Genomic DNA, 25,683 nt, shown 5'->3' with positions numbered 1-25,683 from the left:
GCTGTCCTCCAGCCCCATCCCAAGCACAATCTGGGTAGTAGATGGGCGCTTATTCCTGTAAACATATAACTCCTACAGGATGAGAGGTGACTGGATCTCGGTACTGGGTGCTACTCAGATGTTTGCCAGGATTTAACTTCACTCCCAGTTCTTCAAAGGCTGAAGTGCGCATTTTTTTCCCCACCACTTTCCTGTTGGATACAGGAGCAGACATATCCCTTTCATCAGAAGGTGCTTTTCTCTGACAGCACAGATTAGTAAGAGGCAAATGCATTTAGAAATGCCAGCCTCATTTTCCTTCCTCACACACCGAGCCTTTACCAATGCTTTGCAATAATAAATGGCTCATCCGAGGTCCTCTATCTGTTGGTCCTATTAAAGTCAGCATATAAAAAATGTATGTTCGCTCACATCACACAAGGAATTCTGAATTCAAATGATGCCAGGGGCCTTCTGTGGGTGCAGAGGAACAGACACTTCAAATCAGTTTGATCTGTATTAAGTAAATTGAATCGAGTAGACTGAGAATTGATGTAGAGACTGAGACCAAATGAGGTAATCTGGGTACAGCTCAGGTCGCTGATGGCCGTAGGGATGCTTGGTGGCTTAAACACTTTGGGCTGGGCCTCAGCTCTCTCAGCTGGAGTCTGGAGCCTCAGTCTCAGCCCTGGAGTTCCTGTAAATCCTGCCTTCTGTTGTTTACACTTTGGCTAAAGCTGATGTTACAGGGGCTCGCTCGCTCCATCTGGAGGAGGCAGAACCATGCTGGGCTCCACGCTGATCGAGACACTCCTTGAGTTTAAGATCTTCTCAAAAATGTGGTCAAATCTCTGTCTTGATCAAACATAGCAAATTGGGTTGCTTTGCTTTTTCACCTTTCCTAAAGCCACTTCGTTTTGAATTCAAAGATTTGTCACGTGCCCCTGTTGTAAAATCAACAAGTCGATAGCCATGCCAGCAACAGTGAAGCTCTGCTTTGAACTAATATCAACAGGCTGACACGCTCACAGCAACAATGCTATGATGTTAAACAGGAATAATGTGTTGGCCATTTTTACTATCTTAGTTTAGCACGTTTACATTCAGCAATTAGTCATATAAATGAAGTACAGCAGAAGCTAATGGAAATGTCTTTGTTTTTTCTGCCTGTGGATCATGAGAATCCAGCAGTTGTTGACATATTTCAGTGGAGACTGACAAAGCGACACTGTCAGCCTTAAAGCCAAGCTGCCAGCATGGCTAAACATTATCTTATGTGCACCAAAATCAAACATTTCAAGGAAACAACAAAATATTATCATACCCTACTCATCAATTCTTAATAACCACCTTGAAAACATACATTTTCAGTTAAATATTTAACATTTTAAATTACATTTTTTTTTTATTACACATTTACTTCACAAGAGTCAAAAATCTTGTGAAGTGAAATATTTAATCCACTGTGTGATTAACATTTCTACCGCCTTCTGGTCCTTTCCCAGAGAGAGCAATCATTCCCCATGTAGAAGACTGTGTAGAGACTCTGTGAGCATTGGGAAACAGTCTCAGGCTATCAGTGATGTAACATCAGGGTAAGAGAGGATGAAGACAAACACACACCCTTACACACGGAAATATGTTTAATCTCGTTATGCACATATTCAACTATGTTTTTTATGCATGCAGCCGTTGCAAACTACTGTGATTGTGATGCCTCTGGAAGATGTTCTTAACAAGAAGGTTTTAAATATTTAAGTTTCTACAATATTTAAAATTAAATGTGTACCATGAAATAGTGTCATGAGGGTTTTTCATAACCTGATTTTTCTTAGTTCCACAACACTGATAATACACATAATAATGCAAGAACCAACATAAACGAGTCTGCTCCACTATGTACATTTGTATTCTGTATGTTTCCTTGCCAGGGTAAAAGCTGTCTTCCCTGACAGGCACATTTCCTTTGAAGCTGGGGGCTGAGTGAACGCAGAGATCCAGATTGCACAATGGGAATACAGGTCAGGAATCCCAGCTCATGGATATGGGAATGGGCAGTGTCCTTTGGAAAGTGAGCTGCGCTGATAAGCTGCTTAGGGATTCCTGGAATGGAAATGGGGTGAGCCAATCGATCACGAGAGTAGAACCCTGAGGCTGAGCAGAAGTGGTGCGTGGTGGGATGGGAGCTGGAACGGCATGATTGTATCTCCATCAACGTTCTAATCCCCCTCGAGTCCAATGACCACTTGACCACTCTGAGCATTTGTTTCATCATTAGACCTCTTTCACGGCCGACATTTTGGCTTGTCACAGAGGGAAAATACAGGCGGAACTAATGATGGCTCAGATCCATTAAGTGTCCCTGTAAGTCAATACAATGAACCAGCATGCACAAGAGTAGGACCTCCCGGCGGTAGAATGCCGCCATCATTAATACACCTGTTCTTTCCCCACAGTGACAAGTCACAATGTTGGGAAACTGGTCCATCTCCCCTTGAAAACACACACAGACCACCTTTTCTTTTCGTAAAAGTTATTGTATAGTTCTGAGGAGGAGTTTACAGCAATTAGAAATAATGGTGGAAAATACAAAAGGAGATATAATGCTTTGATAGTTTACAATAATATAAATCAAAACTATTTATGCAATGATTGACTTTTTTCTCATAGAATGTTACAGAATCAAGTCAATCAAATAAAAAAATAAAAACGTTCACTGATTTGTTGCAGAGATAAATAAAATTAAAAACCTGCCTGGAAAATCAAAAACATACATGTCTAAACATATAGACTTCCATAGTAGATAATAGCACTTTATAAAGTACACCTGTATAACTAAAGACAAGCCAGAACAACATTCCATAACCTCTGTTTATTTATATGCATTTAATGTGTCAGTTACTGTATATGGTGACTATGTCAGAAATATGTAAATTCTATTAAATGTTCTTTACTGAGATTATAGTTAAAGGCATTGTTGTACTGCACTAAATTACATTAAGATGTGTTTGTAACATTTTGTCGATACGTGAGGGGACAGAATATTAGAAACACTCAATATAATGTTAGTGCAGTACAACGCCATGACAAACTAAAGCATGATTTCTGTATTTAACTGCCTTTAGCTGGACATCTATATCAAATAAATTAGCAACTAGGCCTATATATTCATGTAAGTGTAAGTTAGTAGTTATGAGCTGAAGGTGCTAAAACAGTGGAAACACGAGATAGCTATCGTAGGACTTGTAATCACATGGCCAAGGTTACTTACCTGCATTATGTGATAACAACTGCTCAAACTCGTTTCACTGATGAAGACTGAGATGCAGTTAAAATATGTAACACTTCAATGTAAGAGATGGTAAACAAATGCTCTTGAGTGGACCTTATATCACACTTGTCTTGTCTGCTTGTAACATCGCCCCAGGATAGAGCTCGGGCCGAGAGGGTTGTCTTCTCTAAACCAATCAGAGATGCCTGGCCTGTCTCTTTTTCCTCTCTGACGTCAGGTAGATGAAAGGCCAGAAAGAGCGAGAAAAGAGGTAGACAGGCTTTTGGTGACCGAGAACAGAGAAACAAAGAAACGCATTGGAAGAGTCGTCCAGGGTCGGCTGAGTACAGGACGGGAGAGAAGGAAGGACAGAGATGGTGTTAGTAGAAAACAGGAATGATATGCTGATAGAGCATGAGAGGAGAGAAACAAATACTTTTTACTGATGAGGAGACAAAGAGAAGAAGAACATGCATATTGAAGCCCACCAAATGAGATACGGCAACAGATTAAGAGGTATATATCTGTGCTGACACGGTGCGTAGGAGGTGTGAAGGTTGGTGATTTGACACAATTTGGCAAATGGCCATGTGCAGTTAGATGATGTTGCCTGTCTCTTTTCTCTCGCCCCACTCTCATCCTCCTCTGATTGTCTGTAGGTCCAACCTGGCATCCACCTCTCTCATTCTCCCCATCTCCCTCGATGAGGAATGCAAATAGGCGGGAAACACATTGCAATGATGAGATAAACAGATGAACATCATGTTGGAAAAAAAAGTCTAGACACAAACTTCAAAAGCTTATTAAGCCTGTTTTTTTTTTTTTTTTTTAAATAAAAAACATTTTTAGCATCAGTTTAAGCTCCTTATATGACTCATAAACACAAAATCGAATGTGGTTAATTTTATAGTTTGAACTCAGAGGGAGATTGACTTAAAAAGCATTGAAACAATTACTAAAAAGGCACCGAGACGTCCACTTTTGATTTCTTCACTCAACATTTTTAAACAGATATTTATACATTTTTGAGGCATGTATGAATGACAGAGATACACTTTCAAGTGCCTTTGACACGTGTTGCCTACTTTTTAAACTCCTCAAATTTGAATATGCAAAAGAGACAAAACCTTTGACTCTTCAAATTACCCTTGATTTAGCGAGAGCTATCAGTACTGTGAGACAGTACAATCAATTCTACGCATGTATGTAGGCCACAGTCGTTTCAGAGAGGACACACACAGACACACACGTTCCCCAGCTTTCATAGTGGATGAGTCATGTCTGCCAGCCCTTACTGTTATTGTGATGGCTCCAGATTTAAGGGCCAGCAATCTGCATTCATCTCACACTCACTCCCTTTCTCGCTCTCCCCTCTGTCTCTCCACTCGGTCTCACTCTTGCCCTCGCACTACTTCTGTCTCCTTCACACACACACACACACACACACACACACACACACACACACACACACACACACACACACACACACACACACACACATACACACACACACACACACACACAGGTAGGAAATGTAGGCGGTTGGTGTGAAACTGACAACTCTGCTGTGCCAGACACACACTCTCTGTTGTTGATTGGTCTCCTCTCAACTCTCAGTTGATGACATAAGTCAGGTGTTAAGATATGGAGATAGTGTCATGAGACGCAAGTCTTCGTCCTTATCACCATATGTCCACCAAAGAAGTAGGTGGGAAACAATTACACACATCCACACGCACACACCACGATCCGGGTCAAAGACAGAGCGACTACAGTGATAGGCGGACCGGAGAATCGCAGCTGATGTAAGACATCTATCCCCACAAGGCATGATCACAGCTTCCTGCGGTGACATAATATATGAGCGCTGAATGCATAAAACACCCCTAGCAACGACACAACAGATGTTTGCCATACCACCATCCCTGGATCACTCAGGACAGCATGGCAGAAGGTACCTGCATCACACACATGGGCCCTTGTCAAGCTGTTTAATTAAGAGCTTTTTAGATGCAAATTTGCTAAATTCAACCAACTTTTGGAGCTTAAATAAGTCTGTAGAGCACTCAGTGGAAGGTGTAATGCCATCAACAAGCCAACATGAGTAAATAAACACCTGTTTTTGTTGCGCTTGGGAGCACTTTTACAAAAGCCTCAGTAAAAGGGAAACTACAGCCTCCATTCTCACAGGCGACAGTGAGTGGTGAGCTATCCATGGTGCTGAAATTCAGAGCTGAAAGTTTTCCAACGATTTCAACAATTACATCTTTGGTTTTTGGCAGAGGGACACGAACTGCGCTAAAAAATAATTGGATTGGTGTTCGACCAGCAGTTTTCCTCCCTCCGAAACAACAAACTGTGGAATAAGCTGCCCCCTGCACAGCCTTAAGAACTAATTAATCAAGTAATCATCTCTTTTCTTTTCCCCTATATACAACCCATTAACATCAGGCAACACTCTCTTGTCTCTTTGGTTATACTGCAAGCCATGCCACTGACAATGATTAGTAGCTTTAAAGATAGGGATAAATACTGTAATTTACTTTCAGCACCCGAAGAGCAACTATCTATCTCCCCATCCCTCTCTCTGTCACACACGCTTGAACGTTGCCTACATCCATACTGCATGTAATGTGCTTGTTTTGAACCCACTGACCAAACACAACGGAGCTGATAAGACTGGACTCACATGCAAAAAACAAATGATATTGTTACAGCACAAACCTCATGCTTGTTCAGCTGCTTTGCACGTGTTCAGAGGCTTAAGCTTGACTCGTTTCCAGCGGTGTTGTCAAAGCCTTTCCTACATCTCAATTTCACCTTCTCCTCTGGGCAAGAAGACAAACATTTGAGGATGAACAGTTTAGCCTGCGGTTCGACATATGGGACTGCTCAGGCCTACACTGTGTAAAGAATGGGTCGGATCAGTGACTTTTAATGAGGACATGGAAACGGTGAGCGTGATTTCTTAACTGCCTTGTTGTTCTTGTGAAAGAAATGCATCTATCCTGCACCAAAAGCAAGATGTCGCCACAAGTGTGTGTTTGTTTCCTACCAGGGAAATATCTGGCGACTATTACTTCTGAACAGCAGAGTGGAGAGCCAGAACTACATTAACCACCTCTCTGTGTCTGTGGTCTCTCCCTCACCCTCTGTCCGCGTGTGTGAGTGTGTGTGAGTGCGTGTGTGGCGTGCATATAGGTAATAAGCTGCTCCGCCACTGCGCAACGATGGAGCTATCGCAGCGATGGAGATGACGCAAACAGACCCAGCTCTCCGAAAAAGTGTTTCAAGACGAACATGGCGGCAACTTAACCGCGGTCCAAGATGACAATGGACAACAGGAGAAAGGATTCTAGGCTTTCCGCCCAGGTACGGGACAGAGAAACCAGCCTGCCTGCATCAAAGGGGCTCGTTGCTGTCCTTTAAGTGAATCTGCAAAGCGAACGGCGGCAGACGCGCAGCATCAGTACCGAGAGGCTCGCAACAGCTGGTCTCCCTGCGCCCCTGACGAGAGAACAAACCCGGGGAGGGACGGTAAGAGGAGAGGGGGGCATGCGGTCAAAGAGGACGCCGTTTCCCCCCGGAGAGCCATGGAGAGCCGGGATGCGGCAGCGCGAAGCTTAATCTGTGCGGGCACGCTAATTGGCTCGGAATAGCACCGATTGCTGCGGGCGCGATAGTGGAGCGCCCTGGACCGGCGGAGGCACGGCACCCCACTGTTACAGAGAAGAACCAACCGGAGTCCATCTCCCAACAAGTCAATGAGTATTGTGGCAGAGCAGCCCCCGCGGTGGAGTCGGCCAGGGCAGCACTTTCCTAAAATATGACCAGGGGTGCTTGGATGCGTCGGCAGCATGACGAAGGCTTAAAATACTGGTTTGCACCCCGAGAGAACGAGAAGCCATTTACCGAGTCAGAGCGGGCCCAGAGATGGCGACTGTCGCTGGCCTCTCTGCTGTTCATCACCGTCCTGCTCTCTGATCACTTGTGGTTCTGCGCCGAGGCGAAACTGACGCGAACCCGAGACAAGCGGTCGGACGAAGGGCTTGGAATTACGGACATGGGCGAGTACCCAAACTCCCTAAACCGACACCATATCCCAACATCACCCGACCCCAACCATCTCGCCAGAGAGCAAGATGTTATTTTTCTAGGGAATTCTACCAAACCTCTGTGGCGAATGGACACCTGTCACCCCGACAGCCTGTCCAAAGACTGCTTTACTTTCACGGACGCGAAGACCGTGTGCCTGGGCCTCTCTGGTGGAGGGGAAAACGGGACACAGTTGGCGTACGTGAATCTGAGCGATTTGTACCTTTCTTTTTGTAATTCCTACTCACTTTTCGATTTGTTTTACGGGTTTACGAGTCCGGACGTTTTGAATTGCACCCTGGATATGGCCACGGGGGTGGATGTGCTGGGATGCAGTGAGTGTGTCCGGGCTTACCAGCTTCTTGACAAGGAGGCGGAGGAGAATTACCGGGAGTTTGAACTGCTGGTTCAGAAATACGAGACGGATGCATACTCGGTTAGGACGTGCATGGAAGAGTGCAAGGTAGGACTAACGAGGCCGGGTCGCGCACGCGCACATACACACGCGGGTACATTTAACGAGGGTGGGTTCACGGTCGTCATGGCAACCGTTGGGCATATCTGTCAGTATACTGCTATTTATTTTTTCAGAGTTCAGAGTACCACCAGTGCCTCCACTGCATCCTCTGATCTGTTTTTCACAAATACACAACTGCATCTCACGCAAGCAGCACAGGAGGACTGGAGGACAGGTCCACGCATACTCCTGCAGTCCACCATGCTCTGTCTCTTCTCCCTTTGTTTTTGCTCTCTAAGCCTAATCTTTCTAATATTGACTGTTTTGTGAACTGTGACTGAGAAGTGACGTTTGACATTTGGAGGAAGGTCCAAGCTTGTACCACAGTTCTCTGAGATGAGGGTAGAGAGTGGTGCCCATTTCAATATTGTTAATAGCACTCCAGTGATTTCTGCACCTAATCCAGGCTTTGCATTGTCCCCTGTTCACTTGTCGTTCCAATAGCACAGCAGCCTTAGAGCACGCATCCCAGGCTCTTCACTTGCATACATGTTGTGGATTTCAAAAGCATAGTAGAAACAGGGTTGAAACCATCTACACACAAACACGCATGCACGCACGCATGCACGCACGCACGCACGCACGCACGCACACACACACACACACACACACACACACACTCAGCTGGACTTGTGCTACTTTGGTATTAAAGCCACCTCTGCTGTGGTGAACAACAAAAGCCTGTAAAGTGAAACAGGGTGAATATATATCGTTTTAGATCACACTTCAATCTCTTTCATTTGCTGTTAACTGGACTGTTGCAGAAGCTCGTCTCTGCATCAGAAGTGCATGCTCCTGTGTTCACTGTCCATGGTGCTGAATGAAGGAAAAAGGCCTTACAGTGGGACAGATTTTTTTTTAATACTCTACATATTCAATTATATCTATTGTTTTAATTAGTATGTCATGTTCAACCTTATTTCTCTGACTAAGTTGACCACAGGATATTCTGCATCTCTTCTAAGTATTCTCTAAGAGTGTGCTGTCTTGCCTGCCTTTACACCCCGAGAGGCACAAAATATGCAGTGTGAGGGTCTTCCAAGAACAAGATCAGTGGTATGGAAACTGTACAATATGGTTAAAGACACTGGGGATGTGGGAGTAAAGCCTAACAAGGACAGTAGAGATTGATGATGCTATCCTTGCTTGTACTGTATCTGGCAGAAATACAGTACATGCATCATTACACTGCATCGTCTGTATAGCCTTATTGTCCCCTTTCACGTGTGCTGTGAGATGTTTTTTGTGTTTAATGCACCATAACTTCACAGATTTTCTTCATCCTAAACACTGAGTTTGAGCAAAAAACAGTTATCAAATGTGTCTCATGCCAGCTGAGGTGCATCATCATCACAACAGTGCTGTAAGAAAGGTCAGGGAATGAACCTTGGAAAGCAGGAAGCGTTCCCTCAAAACATCTGTCTTAATGATCCTGCAACCCATACTGTGTTTGCAAGATAGATGTTGTAAGAGGGCAGATGGTCAGGGTCCTGGGCTGTGAGTACTGATCATCCCTGTGTGTGGAGGGATAGTTAGTGGGAGGAAATACCAAGGATAAACCTTCACAATGGAATCATGTGTTGTAATATGTTGTTTGCTTACTGTGAGTCATACCTTATTGTTATGCTTGTTTGTCAGAGAGTGTGTGCATGCATATGTATGTATCAAATGTGTCTCATGCCAGCTGAGGTGCATCATCATCACAACAGCACTGTAAGAAAGGTCACATATAGATTCTGTATGTGCATGAATCTATTTCTTATGACATCTCCTAGCTGCTTCCTTATTATGCCATCTAATCACGAGTGTGCTTTTGCACTCCTACTCTCTGCTAATGCAATAAGACTCAGGCAGGGCTACTTTTTTGCCCCTTTAGCCCAATCTGAATTGCTAATCGGCTTCAGTGTTCGTGTGACCTTTACCAAAGTACAGCACCCCAGGCCTGCATCACAAGTCATGGCTCCTTGAAGAACCTCTCTGCTGGACAATAAAAAGACATTCAGCAGCTTGAAACAATAATTATTGCTATTCACTGTTATCTCAGCATTATTTCTCCACATTTCAAGCAGCTACTCAAGACTTTTGTTTCCAAACATTAAGTGAATTGAAACAAAAACATCAAATGGTATTTGCTTCATTGGTTTGCTGTCACTGTTATAGATAATAAAATAAGTGGCATAAGGTTAAGAAGTGAATATAAAGGAGATAACAAAAACAAAAAATGCATTGAAGGAGGGAAACTGTCACAATTAGGCACAGGTATCAATATACATCCAGAGTACAAGCATACTGCATGCATAATAAGGCATAAGTAGCTCAAAAGATCTTTATGAAAAGAGGTAAACTAGGGGCTTTCATCTTCACTCAAAGGCATGGTATTCATCTGGATGGTGTTTGGCATGGGGCCAGCTAATTTCCCTGTCTGAGGAATGATAGTTTGGCAGTTAGTTATATGCTAAAAAAATGTAAATCTAAATTCATTAAAAAAAGAAAAGAAAACAAAAAGCAGAACACCAATATATCTGGATGTTTGGTGGGTGTAATGAAGCTGATATAGCAAAAATAAAACATGCATAACATTTGGCACCCTATCATATCATTAACGAATTATATTAAGATAGAACCAAACTTTACATTGCAAAGCTAAGTGAGGGGTTTGTATGAGTGAGAAGGTCAACTAAATATCTTACAAGAATTAGTTCAGTATACAGTACGTACTGGATGTGAGTGAAAGGAGGGAAAAGAGCTGCTTCAATGGACAAACCTCCCGCATGTGTGACAAATGCAAAGAGAGGCATAGTCAGCAGAAAAAAAAAATGCTCTGAAGGGCTTTTCTTAAAATCAACTGTCAGAGACTATTTAACTGTCACGATTACAGTATTTGTAGCCCACTGTTTAGTTATACAAGTTTGTAGTTATTCAAAGGACAAGACATTATAAATCCTTATTAGTACTCCAATTGTGTATGAATCTACTATTAATCCCATGTTTACTACTATTTCAGTAACCTTTGATTTTTGTTGGAAATTACTTCAAACAAGAGGAAACCATATTTGTCACTGATTTTTAAAAAACGACTTCATCAGAAGGAACAAAGGGCCTTGGAGTTGAGATCCGCTGACAGGACATGGAAGTTTCAGTCGCCGATGCTGCCTTTGACTCAGGTCGGTGCTTCTCTGGCTCCACTTGATGAAATTGTGCACAAACCTCTGTTAAATTAGCAGTCCCAGATGACATCCACCAGCATCCTGCTATTAACTAAACAAGATGATTTGATTGGCCTTTCTTTTTTTTTTTGCCAAAGAAGCATTGACATGTCACTGCTGGATGAGCACAGATGTACACAATCAAAGTAACGCCAGTTGAATTCCATTCAACTTCTCAGGGTGTTGTTATTGTGCATGATGTGTCACTGGCATACTATCATGTCGTACCGGGAGACTTTAATACTGCAGAGTCATTGTTAAGGTTATTAAACACCCGTGATGTTCCTACTATGACAAGTCAAAATGTTTACTGGAAAAAAGGCCTATTGATGCAGAGTTTTGGCAGCCTTGTCTGGTGCAGCCCACTGCTCCATCTTAAAGCCCTTTTAGGATGTTATATCAAAACAAGCAAGGTTGTTATGTTTTCAAAAATCAGTCATCTGAGATGGAAGAATGGCAACATGAAATGAACTGTGTCAAAACTGATGGGTGACAGTGTAAGGTTACAACCAATAAATAATTAACTTAATAAAAACATTTGATAAAACCAACTATACCAAATAAGTAACTTCCGCAATTCCTATTCAAAGTCCTGTTGAAAATAATAAAAATATCAGTTAAAAATAAACTTTTCAACAGACAAACAACACAGCAATTAAAGACAGAAGAGCGACATCTCTTCTCAGGATCCTTTATAAAGACAAGAGAGATAACTGAGTACTTCTGTGTCCATAAACCTCACTGCTGAAGCTTGTCCTCGGCTGTTTGTTGAGTTGGTCCTCTTTCTTTTATCGCGGGTCAGACTGACCTCCACAGATATCTTGGGGACAAGAGTATACTACTAGTGACAAGTTCTAAAGTTCTTTGCCGACAAGCACATCTACTCATCAGATGACTGTCACTGCCCAGAGCTTCTTGCAGAACTCTACACTCTTCCCGGCACGACATAGGATGCTTATCCTTCCGGCGGGTGACTTGTCCTCTGGGTAGACGACCCTGTTTCTTGTCTGCTTCGGTCAGATATCTCCGCGGATCTGTGTTGTGGCCTTGCGTGTTGCTTCATCAACCTCGCTCTCCTCCCATGCTTGCTCCATTTGTGTTTCCCTGCAGCTGGTTAACTTCCTGTCTCTGGTGCTGTGATGCTTCATCTCTCCACAGGTCCATTGAACTGTGCGTTCTTCTAGGGTTGTAAAAGCTTTACCAGGTGCAGGATTGGAGTGTTGTCTAATGTCCAGCAGCAGAAAGTTAAGAACATGCAAGTAAAACTGATCACAACATAAAAGTGATTTTAAACACTCTTCATGTGGTAGAAAAATACTCCCAACAGGCATTACTGCTCCGCATTCACTCAAAATCTCACAAACACAAAACTAATACTTCTGTTGTGGTCCAAGAAAAGTTCCAAGAAAAGAGCCATTGTGTGCACAGACAAAGATCAGCACACACCGGGTTCAAAGTTCATCAAGTCCTTGTAGCACAGAATCACGGCAAAAAGAAAGCCTTATTATGAGATGAAAAAGGGGGACGTGGAAGAACTGTTTTACTGGATCATATATGTATGATGTTTTAATGTGGAGGTGCTCGGCATATTTCATACAGAACCAAATACTGTGTCCCAGTAAACCCCCTGCCCCCCATTCTTCTGTTTCACTTTCACTTTCACACACACACACACACACACACACACACACACACACACACACACACACACACACACATAAACTTTGTTTAATCAGGTTGTATCACGGAGATTTAGATTTATTTTTCAAGAGGGACCTAGGTACATGAAATATTCATGATTAGACGTATATGTTTACACACACACGCACGCACACACACACACACACACACACACACACACACACACACACACATGCGCGCGCGCGCTCAAACAAAGAGCCCCATGCACAGTGTTTCCTGCAGGTCCAGACCTGACTGTTCCTTCCGGTGTAATTTAATTTGCACTCCCATAATTCTCTGCTTCTCTGGTGGCTGTGCCTCCAGGGCTCTGTCTCTACATGTTGATCTCCTTTCTCCCTCTATTTGTCACTGTCTCTCCCTTAGTTTCACATCCGCTCCCTCTTTGTCTTCCTCCCATCTGTGTCAAAGCTCTGAGGAACCAACATCACACATACACATGTCCAGTGTCTGTCTCTGCATCGCCTTCACCCCTCTCTCCCTCGTCCTTATGGCCTTTCTTCTCATCTGGGGCCTTGGTTTCTCTTTCCCTCTGCTTTTCTGGAAATATGTGGGTGTTGAGCTCTTTTCTTTTTTCCTGCTGGAGTGATAGATACTGATCTAGGTTGAGGTCCTTCCCTTCCCTTCAATTACAGGCCTGTCCACACTAATCCCTCTGTGCGCTCCTCCACCCTGCCTCTCTGGTCGTTTGCTTATTCAATCACCTTTTCTCCTCCATCACTCTCCATTTCTACAAGACTATTCATTTCAGCCCCTATTTGATTTAGTTTATGTGTTAAATCCACAGTAGTGAACAATACAGCTGAGGCTGTTGGTCAAAATGTAATGTTGGGTAAACAGAAATTTTGACCTGATGATGGCACTTTATACAATTCATTCTAAAGGGAGCACAGATGTTTTTTTTTTTTTTTTAACAAATTCCATGGCAATGTGCTCAATAGCATTAATATCCCCAGAACATTGGAGTTGCATTTATGATAATTGTGTTTGTTAAAGTTTCTACTCTTCTATATTTTGATATAAGGGTCCAGTCTGAAACATTATTCCTTGTCTCTGAAGCAAAACTCTATGACGCAAACAAACGTTTCAACAGCTATGAACCTTGTGGTGAAATTGTTTTTTTTGTTTTTTTTGGTCAATCCATCCAACAGTTGTGGAGATATTCCCATGAGAACCAAAGTGGGTGAGTGGGTGGATCTGGAGTCGATAAAATGCCACGAACATCTGTGCAAAATTACAGGGCAATCCTCAGAATATGTCCAGATAATTAAACAATCAAACAAGTGCAAGAGACCGACAGCACGCATGGCTAAAAATATACAGAAATAACAAGTCAAAGTCAGAGCGATGTGCGGTGCATTGGGTGTGTGTGCCTTAGTCCTGATTGTTTGAGACAACTAGGTAGAAGAACTATAAGAGGACAAACTGACACAGCATATTCATGTTGGTATAAACTGCACATTTGCTGAACTGAACAGCTTTTTGTACAAGTCACATTAAAAACGGCTTTGTCAAAGCACATAATGTACAGATGGTTCTGCTATCAACACAGACGGCTTGGCCCTCGTAGACGTCCTGCACTTTTGTCTCTCTTTCCTCAAATTCAATTAGGGCTCTGTTGCTTCTCCACAGCTCCAATAGATCCAGGGAAACTCCCCTTCGTATGAGCTGCCAGTGTTTGTTTCTCCCCAGGCAGGAGATAAGGGGATGCGTATGTTCGAGAAGAACACAGCAGCCCTCCCATGGAAACGCCTCCTCGTCATCCTCTATTCCCCCGCCTGCACTACACAATGAGACCGTACGGCTCCTGCCTTTGCTGCCTTGAGCCTCGACTCCAATCAACACATTCACAACCGCTTCTTTCTCTCCATGCACTTCTCCCCTTTGTCTTCTGCATGCCAGTACTCTGAAAGAGTTCTTATGCTTTCACAGTGTAAATGCATGTCCCATTTCTCTGGTGCATGGTGTTGGGTGCAGTTAAATAAGTCAAAAGACTGGAGGAGACCTATGTGCTTGTCCATGTGTGTGACTTTCTGTGTGCAAAAACAAGCTGCACATATTCAGCCAATCACACAAGCCAAATCCCCTCCCGCCCCCCCGTAATGAGATAAAAGTTTAAATGAGTTCTTTTAATGCGTCCAATTCAATAAAAGCCATGACATAAACAAATTAGGACTTTTACAAATGCACACTTTGCTATCTGTCTCTTCTCTCCTCTGTCTCTCTGGTATGCTTAGCTGAATGAGTTGACGAGTGGGTGATGTGTTATGTTCGATTTTCTGTGACAAAGCGAGGAGACAGAAGCAGAGAGAGAGAGAGAGAGCGGAAATGGCTTGATAACGCCATACAAAATGCATTAAATGCTGGAGGCATCAAATCGGTAGACGTCAGGAATTTATTTGTTTAAGCTGGTAATATTTGGTGGTGTCTAACATCTCATATTTATATGAAAACATCAGCATCACAGCAACAACAATGACCATTTAGATTTTGAACTTGTGTCCGGGATTTGGTTGACATCTGTCCATTAAATTTTATGCAGCGTTAGCGGATGGTGAAAAAAAGGAAGATGACTATTGAATTAACTCAATCAGTAATGTTAGGACTCTGATTTGAAACACGAACCATCTGATATATGCAAGTGCTGTCATGACAGTCAGTTCTCCTTTGTGTGGAGATGCTCATGGTAATTCAGTTCTTGTGTATAGGCCTGGCAAAGATCTGTAGACTGGATTGTTTATATGAAAGGATGAGAAAATTGCTTTTCAATGGAATGAGTCATTGATAAAAATGGAAACCATTTAATCAGAACTTCATTGAAGCAGCTCTGTGGAAGCTATTTATAAAAGCAGGGAGTGGAAGTATGTGATATTTGGGCAGTATTTTTAGAGTAATATTAGTTAGTTTCAATGACGTTCATCTTGGACAAGAAATGGAAGGAAACAGCACCATGACATTTTATTTACATGTAAATGCATCTGAGTTATAAAATAATTTAAAGGGGACGCGGTCTTCAGTATGAAAAAAATAAATAAATGAGTGTTAAAGGATAAACACTGACATGATTATGGCAATTATTATCCCTATGTAACCAAGAAAATCAATTACTGATAACTGCAAAAGTTGAATAGGCAGAAAAATAGCATTTTATTCAGTCTGATTCTGATGAATGTGCATGTGACTCCCTGTGTATGCTTCTGGAAACCGTCCAAGCTGACTGCAGCTTTTTGTCACCTCCCCCGGCTGCAGTCACCAGCTCTTGTCCTCTCGCCAGGCGAGAAGGGATTCATCTTAAACAAGCTTACAGTTTTTTTTATCAAATCAAACCACCACAGGGTACTTTCTTCCCATGCGCTTCACTTCTGAGGCAGTATCTCCTCACAATATTTAAGGAAAAATTCCATAGGTTGTCAAAATCTAACCTAAAGCTAAGCCCTATACCTTTCAAGATAAACCTGAGCATTCAAACAACAGTCAGACAAATAATAATAAAAAAAAAAATCTAAATATAATGCAACTACTGATTAAAGAAGCATTGTAGATGTTGAAAAGGTATAAGAAGTAGGGTGTGCAAAGTTAAGGCCTATATGATGTAAGTATGAAAGCTCAAGGGAGATTTTTCTTGTCACATTAAAAGCAACCGAAAGACACCAGGACAGTGATTTTAACATGAGGTCATACATTCTGCTTTATCTATGAGTGCTGGTTACAAATATTTTCTACCCGTATTTTTGTGAGTTTGATTTGTATCGGGGATGTACACCGGTTCCTCCAGAAAAAAGCCATATGCTTAATCAAAATTTTGCCTGGTGTTTGCTTTCTTCTTCTCTGTGAATCATATAGCCAAGTCATATATGAAAATTTATGAGATTTATTAAGATTTATTCAATCGTGTCTCAAACTCGCATAATTATTTTCACCCAGCACTTATAATTTCAGCTAGTATTAAGTCATGCAGACGGTGAGTGACTGACACATTTCGTACCATAGCTCTAGGTAAATAGGTGTATTTGAACCTCCCTGCACCAGTCCGAGGTTATTAATCTATTGGGCGCAATCAAGGCCGCTGCAGCACCCCCTGGTGGATGACAGGGGACCTGCATTCCAAAAATATAAGAAAAAAAAACGTTTAACTTGATTTTTGTTGGTTATGTTATATTGTGTAGAAATATTATGGTTTCAATAAGTGGTTAAGAATGGAAAATAAAGGCTTCACACTTTCAGTCCGGTTGAAAGTGACATTCAGGGTCAGACAATCTGGTCAAAAGCCTCTCATGACGAAGGACAAACAGAACCAACAGAAAGAAAATGGCGGCCAAAAAGCAAACTGCAGTGGACCAAAATCAACACCCTAAAAGCAGGTAAAAGATAACGGTCGAGACTCGATGGAATGTTTTCCATTAAGAGAGCAGGGAGCTTACGTTTTTCGAGTGCCACGAGGAGAGCTGAGAATAACGAGACAAGGCATGTTGATTCGTATCGCATTAACTAGCCTGTTAGTTGTTAGATTGATCCAGCGCCATTACTTTGCTTGTAGATATTGTAAATCTGACCCTAATTGTTGTTTGTACTTTGTGTATGCTTATCAGATCAGCTCATCACCTCCTTTGCAAGTAAATGAGCGTCATTGGATGCAGTTTTGTCATTTCCGTTTCTTGTGTAAATCTGGCTTTCCTTTGAGCCAGTGCATTTTATGCAAGAAATGCATAATTTATTTTAAATGTATTTATTTAATTATTATTAAATAATAATTTAATTTTTGTATTTAATTTTTTAATTTTATTGAATAAATTCATTATTATTAAATAATAATGTATTTCATGCAAGAAAGCATGCTGAACTGATGTACATTTTACAGCAGATGTTATTAATACAGATCTTTTTCATATAGGTGTGGGGTTCACATATTGCATCATCCTGACTGACATCATCCCTCTTTAAAATATTTTCACAGCTGTGGAGGCATCGAGAGTGAGAGCCCAGAGTAAAACATTTGTCTGGGTATTTCAGCCATTTAGATCAGCCATGTGTTACTGGTCTAATATCCTGCTTCTAATGTGTTTTTGAGCCAAAGTAGTGCCAACTTTGAAGCAGCATCCTGGAGAAGTACCAACTTTGATTTCCTTGAAGCCTAAAGTGGTTTAAGTGTAAACAAAGTGTATAAAATCATATACCTGTATTTTGTCCACATTTGAAGAGACAGTTGAAGTGGGGTTGAAAAAAAAAAAGAAAACTTCATACAGCAGTAGGGAAGTGTGCTGAGAAAGCTGCAGTCTGAGCAGAGAGACAGAAACCAGTCACAGCTCCAAGACTCTGGTGACATTCTCACATTACTGAGTCATCGTCATCATCAGTCGCTCACAGCATGTCCTGATTCAGAGAGAGCAGGGAGAAAAGACACGCACATGTATACGTGCAGTCTCTGTTTATACACTCATATTATACTGCACATAAACCGCATGAGCAGACACAGAGGCTGGACATATACTCTCTTTGTTAATGATGCATAGACTCAACGTTGTTCACAGCATGGCCTGTGTACTTTGCATGTTACTGCAGGATTTCACCAAACTCCATTCATCATAGAACAAAGAATGTTAAATGGAACTTCTGGATGTTTATGATGTAACCGATAAACATGACGACATTGTCATATCCCTGCACTGCCTCATAGCTCACACGTGTCTTGCGCAGCCGATGCAGGAATGCACGAGGCAACCGTCATGCACATGCAGACGCATAGTTAAAAAGTGAACATATGAGCAAACATGGGAGAGAGGCTGACGGATGCAAATAGAAGAGGATTGGAGAGGGAGAGAGAATGACAAATGAACAGGGAGATTAGAGGAAATACCCAGTGATGTGTGCAGCGTGATGGGCTTGTGTCGGACATCCCCTGACATACTGTATTTTTCAGGGTTTGGTAGAAACAATTGATTTGAGCACCTGGTCTGGCGTAATCCTTTCCATTTTAATCAGGCTAGTGTGTCTTTCAATGAGTGTGTGTGTGTATTTGTCAACCGAGTGCGTGTACATGCACAGTGGGATGCCACAATACGTTGTATTTGTTTCCATTGTTACTGGAAAAAGGAGCTTTAGAGGAACAGTTTGACATTATGGAAAAAATGCCACTTTGTTGTCAAGAGGTGGAGGAAAGAATCGATGCCACTCTCATCACTATCACTGTCTGTTAAGAAGGAAGCTGCAAACAGATGACCATTTACTTATTTTAGTGGAACTGCTGGCGGCAGGGGAAACCAGCTGTTTTAGTCTTTTGTACTCATCGTTTGTGCCGATCAATGTTTTAATCAGTGAGCTTTAGAGGTGGATTTTTGTTAACCTTATGGACAGGGTCAATATGCTGTTTCAGCTAAATGGCTGCTGATGCTGGCTTCATATTTACCATACAGACATGAGAGTTCATTTTTCTTTTCATCTAACTCCCACCGAGAAAGCAAATAAACAGATTTCCCATAAACTATTTGCTGTAATTCATAAGTTTGCTGAAACATATTTTCCAACAATGGAGTCTTGAAACTGGAAATGTTTTAATTGTATATGTTGCAACTGATTCTCATTCTAAAGTAATCAGCCATTTAATTCCTATTTCTTTTTTTTTTAAAGGCATTTATTCATATCACAAATTTATGTCAGAAGAACATGAGCAATTCTGGGCAACACATTTAGATTAACTTGTTTTATTCATCAAATTAAATGAATCCAAATTTAAAGATTCCAGTAGACACTCATAAATGAAGAACCCCTGATTTATATGGTAGCAAATTAACTTCCTCTCAATGAACTGACCAATAAAAAAACATGTATAAACTTTAGCTGTAGGGTCCTGATACATATTTGACCAGTGATGCACATAAAAGCACAGTGAGGTTGTTGATGCAGCCGTTCTTCTTTCTGGAGTATAACAAGGGTAAAAAAAAAAGTGACAATGCTTTGCTCTAAATAGTGTCAGTCATAATGGATTCTTTTATGTGTTTGGTAATTTAGAAGGTGGAACATTTGATCTTTGTTAATTTAGTCATGTTCAAATGAGAGTTTCTTTAAATAAAAAAAAAAAAGAATTTTCCTGTTGGGGTGGAAAAACCTCCAAAACAGCATGTCGACCATATTACACTAAACGCCTCCATTAAAACCAATGCAAATGAGTTTGTGCTGTCCCTGTCACAGCCCTCATTATGAAGCCAAAGAGGCTGATTATTCACATCATTACTCCTCCAGTGGCACCTAGCAACCACCTCGCCACCGAAGAGCCTTTTCTGTAGCGTGATACACGCCTGTCTGTAAGAATGTAAGACTTACAGTTGGTTGTGTGGTCAGACGGAGGATTTTTGCGAGTGGGCGGAAGCTGAGCAAACTGCGTCCCCACCCCCACACCCCTAGTCTGACAGAGTAATTTGATTGTGATAGAGCAGAGGGGAAAGGGGGGGCGGGGGGGGGGGGGGCAGAGAGAGAGAGAGAGAGAGAGAGGTTATTGATGGGTACAGATAGAACAAGGAAAAGGAACAAGACATGACAGAAGAGGAATGGAGGGGAGCTTGACTTGATGATGAAGGTATTATCAGCACCTCTTCGTAATGGTTTTCCAGCTGCTCTGTGTGCAAAGTGGACGGATGGTGGAAGGGTCAGAGGGCTTTTTCACCCACTCAAGTTCACCTCTTTGTCTAAAACCCTTTGGTCCATTTGTCCTCAGTCCCCATCTGCCATTTGTCAAATGCAACTGTGTGTCTTCAACTTTTTTTTTTTTTTTACGCCATCTTTCCCCGACTGTTGTGCTTTATTCTTCTTTTTTTTTTTCGAATCGTATTTCTTCTGTCTCTTTCCGGCTTGCAGTCTACCTGTGTGACATGGATGTCCTCATTTGACTCTTTTTTTGCAGTGTTTCTTTACAGTGGCACTGACGGCGCATCAGTGATTCTGTCTAAATTATTTATCTATCGTTGACTTTTCAAAAGCACAAAATAGGAACTAGAACAGTCCTCTCCTTTGCTCCCACAACGCTGTGACGCCGTGCTGTGTCTCACTTTTTGCTGTTCACAAAGGCACGTGCACGCTGAAATATTTCCTCATGTCAAGGATGTCGGTGCCCGATCTGTGCCGACTTCCCAATCAGTGCACTTGGGAACTCTTGAGTATCGCTGTCCAATTTGTACCACACATGTGTACAGAGTTTTAAGTATTTGTTCAATCATTCACGTCCCCCAGCCTAGAAGAAATGGCGGACACAGAGGCAGACAATCCTCCTTTCTGGGCCAGTTGTCCATGTCATCTGGATATGAACCCAAACTTGTGACACTCCGCTTGTTTATGCTTGTTTTATTTTTTTATGTGGCACGGGCGATGTCAGCCAACATAAAAGCACAAAAAGATGCTTTATTCAAATAATTTGATCCACACAGAAATTAAAGGAATATAACGAAACGAAGGAAAGGCTGCTGAAAGGATCGTTCTTTGTTTATCCATGTCACATCACACTTTTCCATTTAGGATGCCTGTGGTGAATGTACCTTTGTGAATGGAGTCTGAGCCTTCCTTTACGGACATAGTTATCAGCCACATGGGTGTTTTTCTTTTGCATAACCTTGTCCAATTGTAGTGTTATTTTTCCGGCTTTCTGGACATTGCTCGAGGAGCAGCGTAGAACTCGGGATGACACTCCGTTTCAGTCTTGTATCACTCGTGAAAATTAAAGCAAGTAAAAAAAAAACCAACAAAAAAAACAGAACGCAATGGGCACTGCAAGTGTAACGCACAAAACCAGGAGGTAATTGGCAGATGTTCCTTTAGCCGTTTTACTGGCAGGAACCGTTCCTGTCAAAGGAAATACTTTCAAATTGTCCAAAAATCTTCAGGTTATGTCTGATGCTGATTTTCTGTGACTGCTACAAAATACTCGTGCAGCATTAATTTAGCTTCTAGAGCGCTTGGTTTAGGAGGTATTTATATTAGGATTTGGAATAGAAGTTGAATATTATTGGTGTTAAAACAAACATTTATGATTTTCTGACAAATTCAGGAAAAAGAGGAATGACTTTTTAGAATCTAAACTGTTTATTGTAGTTACTTACTAAAGCGGAAAAGCACAATAAGAATCACCTGAGAGATCCTCTTCACTTTGGAAACAGGCATCATTATCTTCAGTCTTTCTTTCTACCTCTGCACATCATATTTCCAGCAGCGAACATCACAGGTGCACAACGGTAAATAAAAACATACTGATGACTCGCGTCTCAGCACAAACATTTCATCTCAAACAGGGTTGATGCTGGAAATATAAAGACACATGCATAAACATATTTTTAGCTCTTCATTCAGTTGCTGACTTTCTTCCAGGGCCTTCTTCATCTCACTGAAGGGCCTGTTCATGTGCAAAACACCAACTTCTCATCTGTGTTGCAGCACCTGTGTGTCCTGTGTCTGACAAAGCACAGCTGAGACAGCAGTTGTTCAATATTTAGATGGCTGGAATGAGGTTCACTTAAAATTCAGCTAATAACGCTCTCCACAGACACTATGTGCGTGTTTGTTTTGCTCTAACCCAGAGGGCATGCATGTGTTTTGGTGAAGATATCGCCTTTCCACTGTAATCCCGTAGACTCTGACCTCTGTATTGACATTTTCTCCACACAGTCGTATCCCTTTTCCCCCTACTACCCATTTCCTCTTTGCATTTATTCCGTTCCTCTTCCATTTTTATCAAGGTGGTTACCCGTCGCACAGACGCCGCTGCCCCCGTCCGTCACCTCCTCCTATCTTGCTCCCTGTAGCCCTAATCCTCCTGTGCAGGCTCTTAGCTGGATAAAGCTGTCCCCCATCCTTTCTCTTTGTGGCAGGATTTACAGCAGTACCCCTTCACATCCGCCTTTTAGCACTCTTATGGTAGCTTCTACTGTTGCAAGGTCATGCTCTTTGGAGAGCGTATAATTCAGCTGCTCAGTGAAAAGAAATCCCACAGGGGTCTCGGAAAAACAAAAAATAACCATAATGTGAAATATAATTGAGAAAGTTGTGCTTTGTGGGATCAAGACATATTAAAGAGAGAAAGGGGACGGAAGGACATTTTGAAAGTGGAGACATTTGAATTGTAAACTGGCTTTATGACACACTGGTGTAATTAATGCAAGTGACCTCTCTGTTCCAGGCTATTGTAATAGTCATATATGACTGTTTTGATGGCAGCATCAGACATGCCAGACAAAGATGAAATGTGTCGTGTACTATATGAACTAAACTATTTGATTTTCATCACTTTAATTTGTCAAATAATTGTAGACTTCTCATTGGTGGTGACGGTTAGTTGTTTTATTCTTCTCAGCACCTTCGCATCATGTCCCCTCTTTCTGCCGGTGTAATCCAGAATGTGTGTCATTTCCTCCCTGCAGTGAAGTGTCTTTGATCAGGACAGGATGAGACGGAAATGTGAATTAGTCCAACTGATTTTCTAAATTTCATACTTTTGTGTTAATGATTTGTTTTTGTACTAACAGCAGTCTTGGTGGGAAACAAGGGGAGGCATATTAGTGTGTGTGTGTGTGTGTGTGTGTGTGTGTGTGTGTGTGTGTGTGTGTGTGTGTGTGTGTGTGTGTGTGTGTGTGCAGTATTGTCAACAGAATAAAACTGATGATTTAAAACCAAGTGCGCTGGACTCGCATGTAGAAGGAGGGTGGACAAACTGGGGGAGGGCTGGTAGGAGGAAGTAAAGGGTCATGACCCTTCCCCTCCCCCATCTGAGATTGATGCTTTCAGCCAACGCACACAGATGCTAGAAGCACAACTGAGGCACAGAAGAGGATGGTGATTGATCGAGAGAGGATGATGAGGGTCATATCCTGGACAGAGAACAGCAGGACTATTACTGAAAGAGTCACTTTGGCTCTTTCTTCCTCCCTTTCACATCTTCCCCTGTCTGTCAGTCCTCTGGTCACCTCTGTCAACCCAGCATGCCATCATCTCTCCGGCTCAGCCTCTTTCTTCATCTCTGTTTTTACTTAAAAAAAAAAAAAAATGCAGTTATCTGACTTTTCCCACCAAAAGCAAAGCTGAAAAACAGAGCTAAAAAATATCCATCATATTATGTTTGTTTAGAAGGATTATAAAACTGTCAAAACTATAACGTGTCAACTTCTTGAAAAAAGGAGACATCAGCATGTTCTTGTCCAACACACACAGATAGTGCAGTATAATAACTGCTGTTGTGACAGACCTGACAAACAGCGCTGAGCTGCTGTTTTCTCAGCAGCGGGATTTCCCTCTGGATAATTACATGCTTCTACCTCTCTTTACGAAACCGTTTCACCTGTGTGTGGCTCTGTTCTTTATTCTCCACACCAAAACTGACATGTTAAACAATGCAGCCCCTTCATTAGTGTTTTAATTCCACTTGCTAAAAGTTTGGTGTCTATTAGATGCAAAATCAGTCCTCATTTTTTTTTTAGCTGTTCTTCATCAAGCTATGCTAATCCCATTATGAAGCCTTCTTGAAGTAATGTCAGCTAACCACCAAACGCCCCTGCCTTCAAATTAATATGCATTTACAGAGAGTGGTGATGTTTCTGACCTCTCATTGGAAAAGAAAAAAATTTGATCAATGATTTTTTTTTTTTGACTCACACCCAATCTGCTTCAGTCTGTTTGATCCAGAAGTTTGGACTGGTGCATTGCTACTCTATTCCACTGCCTCTTTGCATTAGGGCTGGGTATCGAACTTCAATACTTTTATGGCACAGGCTGATTTGGTTCGGTTGTATCTAACTGAAAAAAAAAGCCTTGTCACTCAATACCAAATTTCGATACCCAAGTTATGTTCACACAAACACTTTTTTTGAATCAAAATGCCTAACTTTTGCACCGTTTACGTCAGAGTAAATCTAATCTATGTCAGTGAGCAACAGCGGTACGTAGCCTTTATAGCCTTGATAAAAACACTCCAATCCAACTCAGCTAGTTTAAATGTTATATGAGAACACATTATTTCACTCTTTTCAAACTAACTTTTGGCCACACATCTGTCTGAGTTGCACGCCCTGCAGGAACAGAAAGCTTCCCTGTGTGCAGCCAAGTTAGCCAATTAACGTCTACTGATAAGCATGCAAGGCGTTTTTAGGGGGACATCAGTAAATTGTAGATACAGAAAACTAGCTAGGTTACATTGTCCCACTTAGTCTTGCTCCTTCAGCGGCAACAGAATCAGAAGAAAGAAGGAGATCACAGTGAAGCACTAGATGTTATTACCAATCTTTGCTTGTTAAACTTCAACCCCATTTATGCTTGTTTGTAGACATGTGCGACTGTGTTGGGGGCGTGTGTGCTGTGTGTGCTGTGTGTGTAGTGTGTGTAGTGTGTGTAGTGCGTCTCTGTGTTCTTGGGGCTCAGTGTAATCACAGTTCTAATCTGTCTGCTGGGATTCTGTGTGTGGGTGACATTAAAGTTCTCATTAGCACTGTAACTCAGCACCGATGTCACTGTGAAGACACCAGCGACACATCCACTGCAGCAAAGTCTACCCACCCTGTGTGTGTGTGTGTGCGTGCGTGCGTGTGTGTGTGCGTGCGTGCGTGCGTGTGTGTGTGTGTGTGTGTGTGTGTGAGGGAAAGACAGTGTAAAAGCTTAAGTTAACAGTTTGAATGATTTCTCGCACCCCTTCTCCTCATTTTCTTTTCTTAGTCGTTGGGAATGTGCTGTTGATTTCATTACACATGCAGGCAACATTAGATAAAACAGAACACGGTTGCTTCGTTTAATTGAACGCACCGTTAAGAAAAAGTTGGGGAAAGATTGATTCACCACAGATTTACCAGGTGAGATGGAACATTTCTTTTTTCCTTAAGCATCTTAACGGTTCTCTTTACAGAGATATTTGATGTGGCCTAAGTTGAAGTAAGGCTGAATGAATGATACAAATG

The 25,683-nt window shown here is 41.9% G+C and overlaps 1 protein-coding gene across 1 annotated transcript in view; it reads left to right on the top strand.

The window, feature by feature from the left end:
- Window positions 1–6,158: 6,158 nt before the first annotated feature.
- The window catches only part of LOC138200980 (NALCN channel auxiliary factor 1), an 81,364-nt gene continuing 61,839 nt past the window's right edge, over window positions 6,159–25,683 (top strand). The window contains exon 1 of the mRNA XM_069154032.1: window positions 6,159–7,808. Within this exon, the coding sequence (XP_069010133.1) occupies window positions 7,077–7,808 (732 nt within the window). The 5' untranslated portion in view covers window positions 6,159–7,076. The remainder of the gene's footprint in view (window positions 7,809–25,683) is intronic.

Source organism: Embiotoca jacksoni, unplaced genomic scaffold (genome assembly GCF_022577435.1).
Source record: "Embiotoca jacksoni isolate LCO1_2020_lvr unplaced genomic scaffold, fEmbJac1.0.p SCAF_2, whole genome shotgun sequence".
Classification (NCBI taxonomy): Eukaryota; Metazoa; Chordata; class Actinopteri; family Embiotocidae; genus Embiotoca; species Embiotoca jacksoni.
This window is presented reverse-complemented; position numbering and strand designations above follow the sequence as displayed.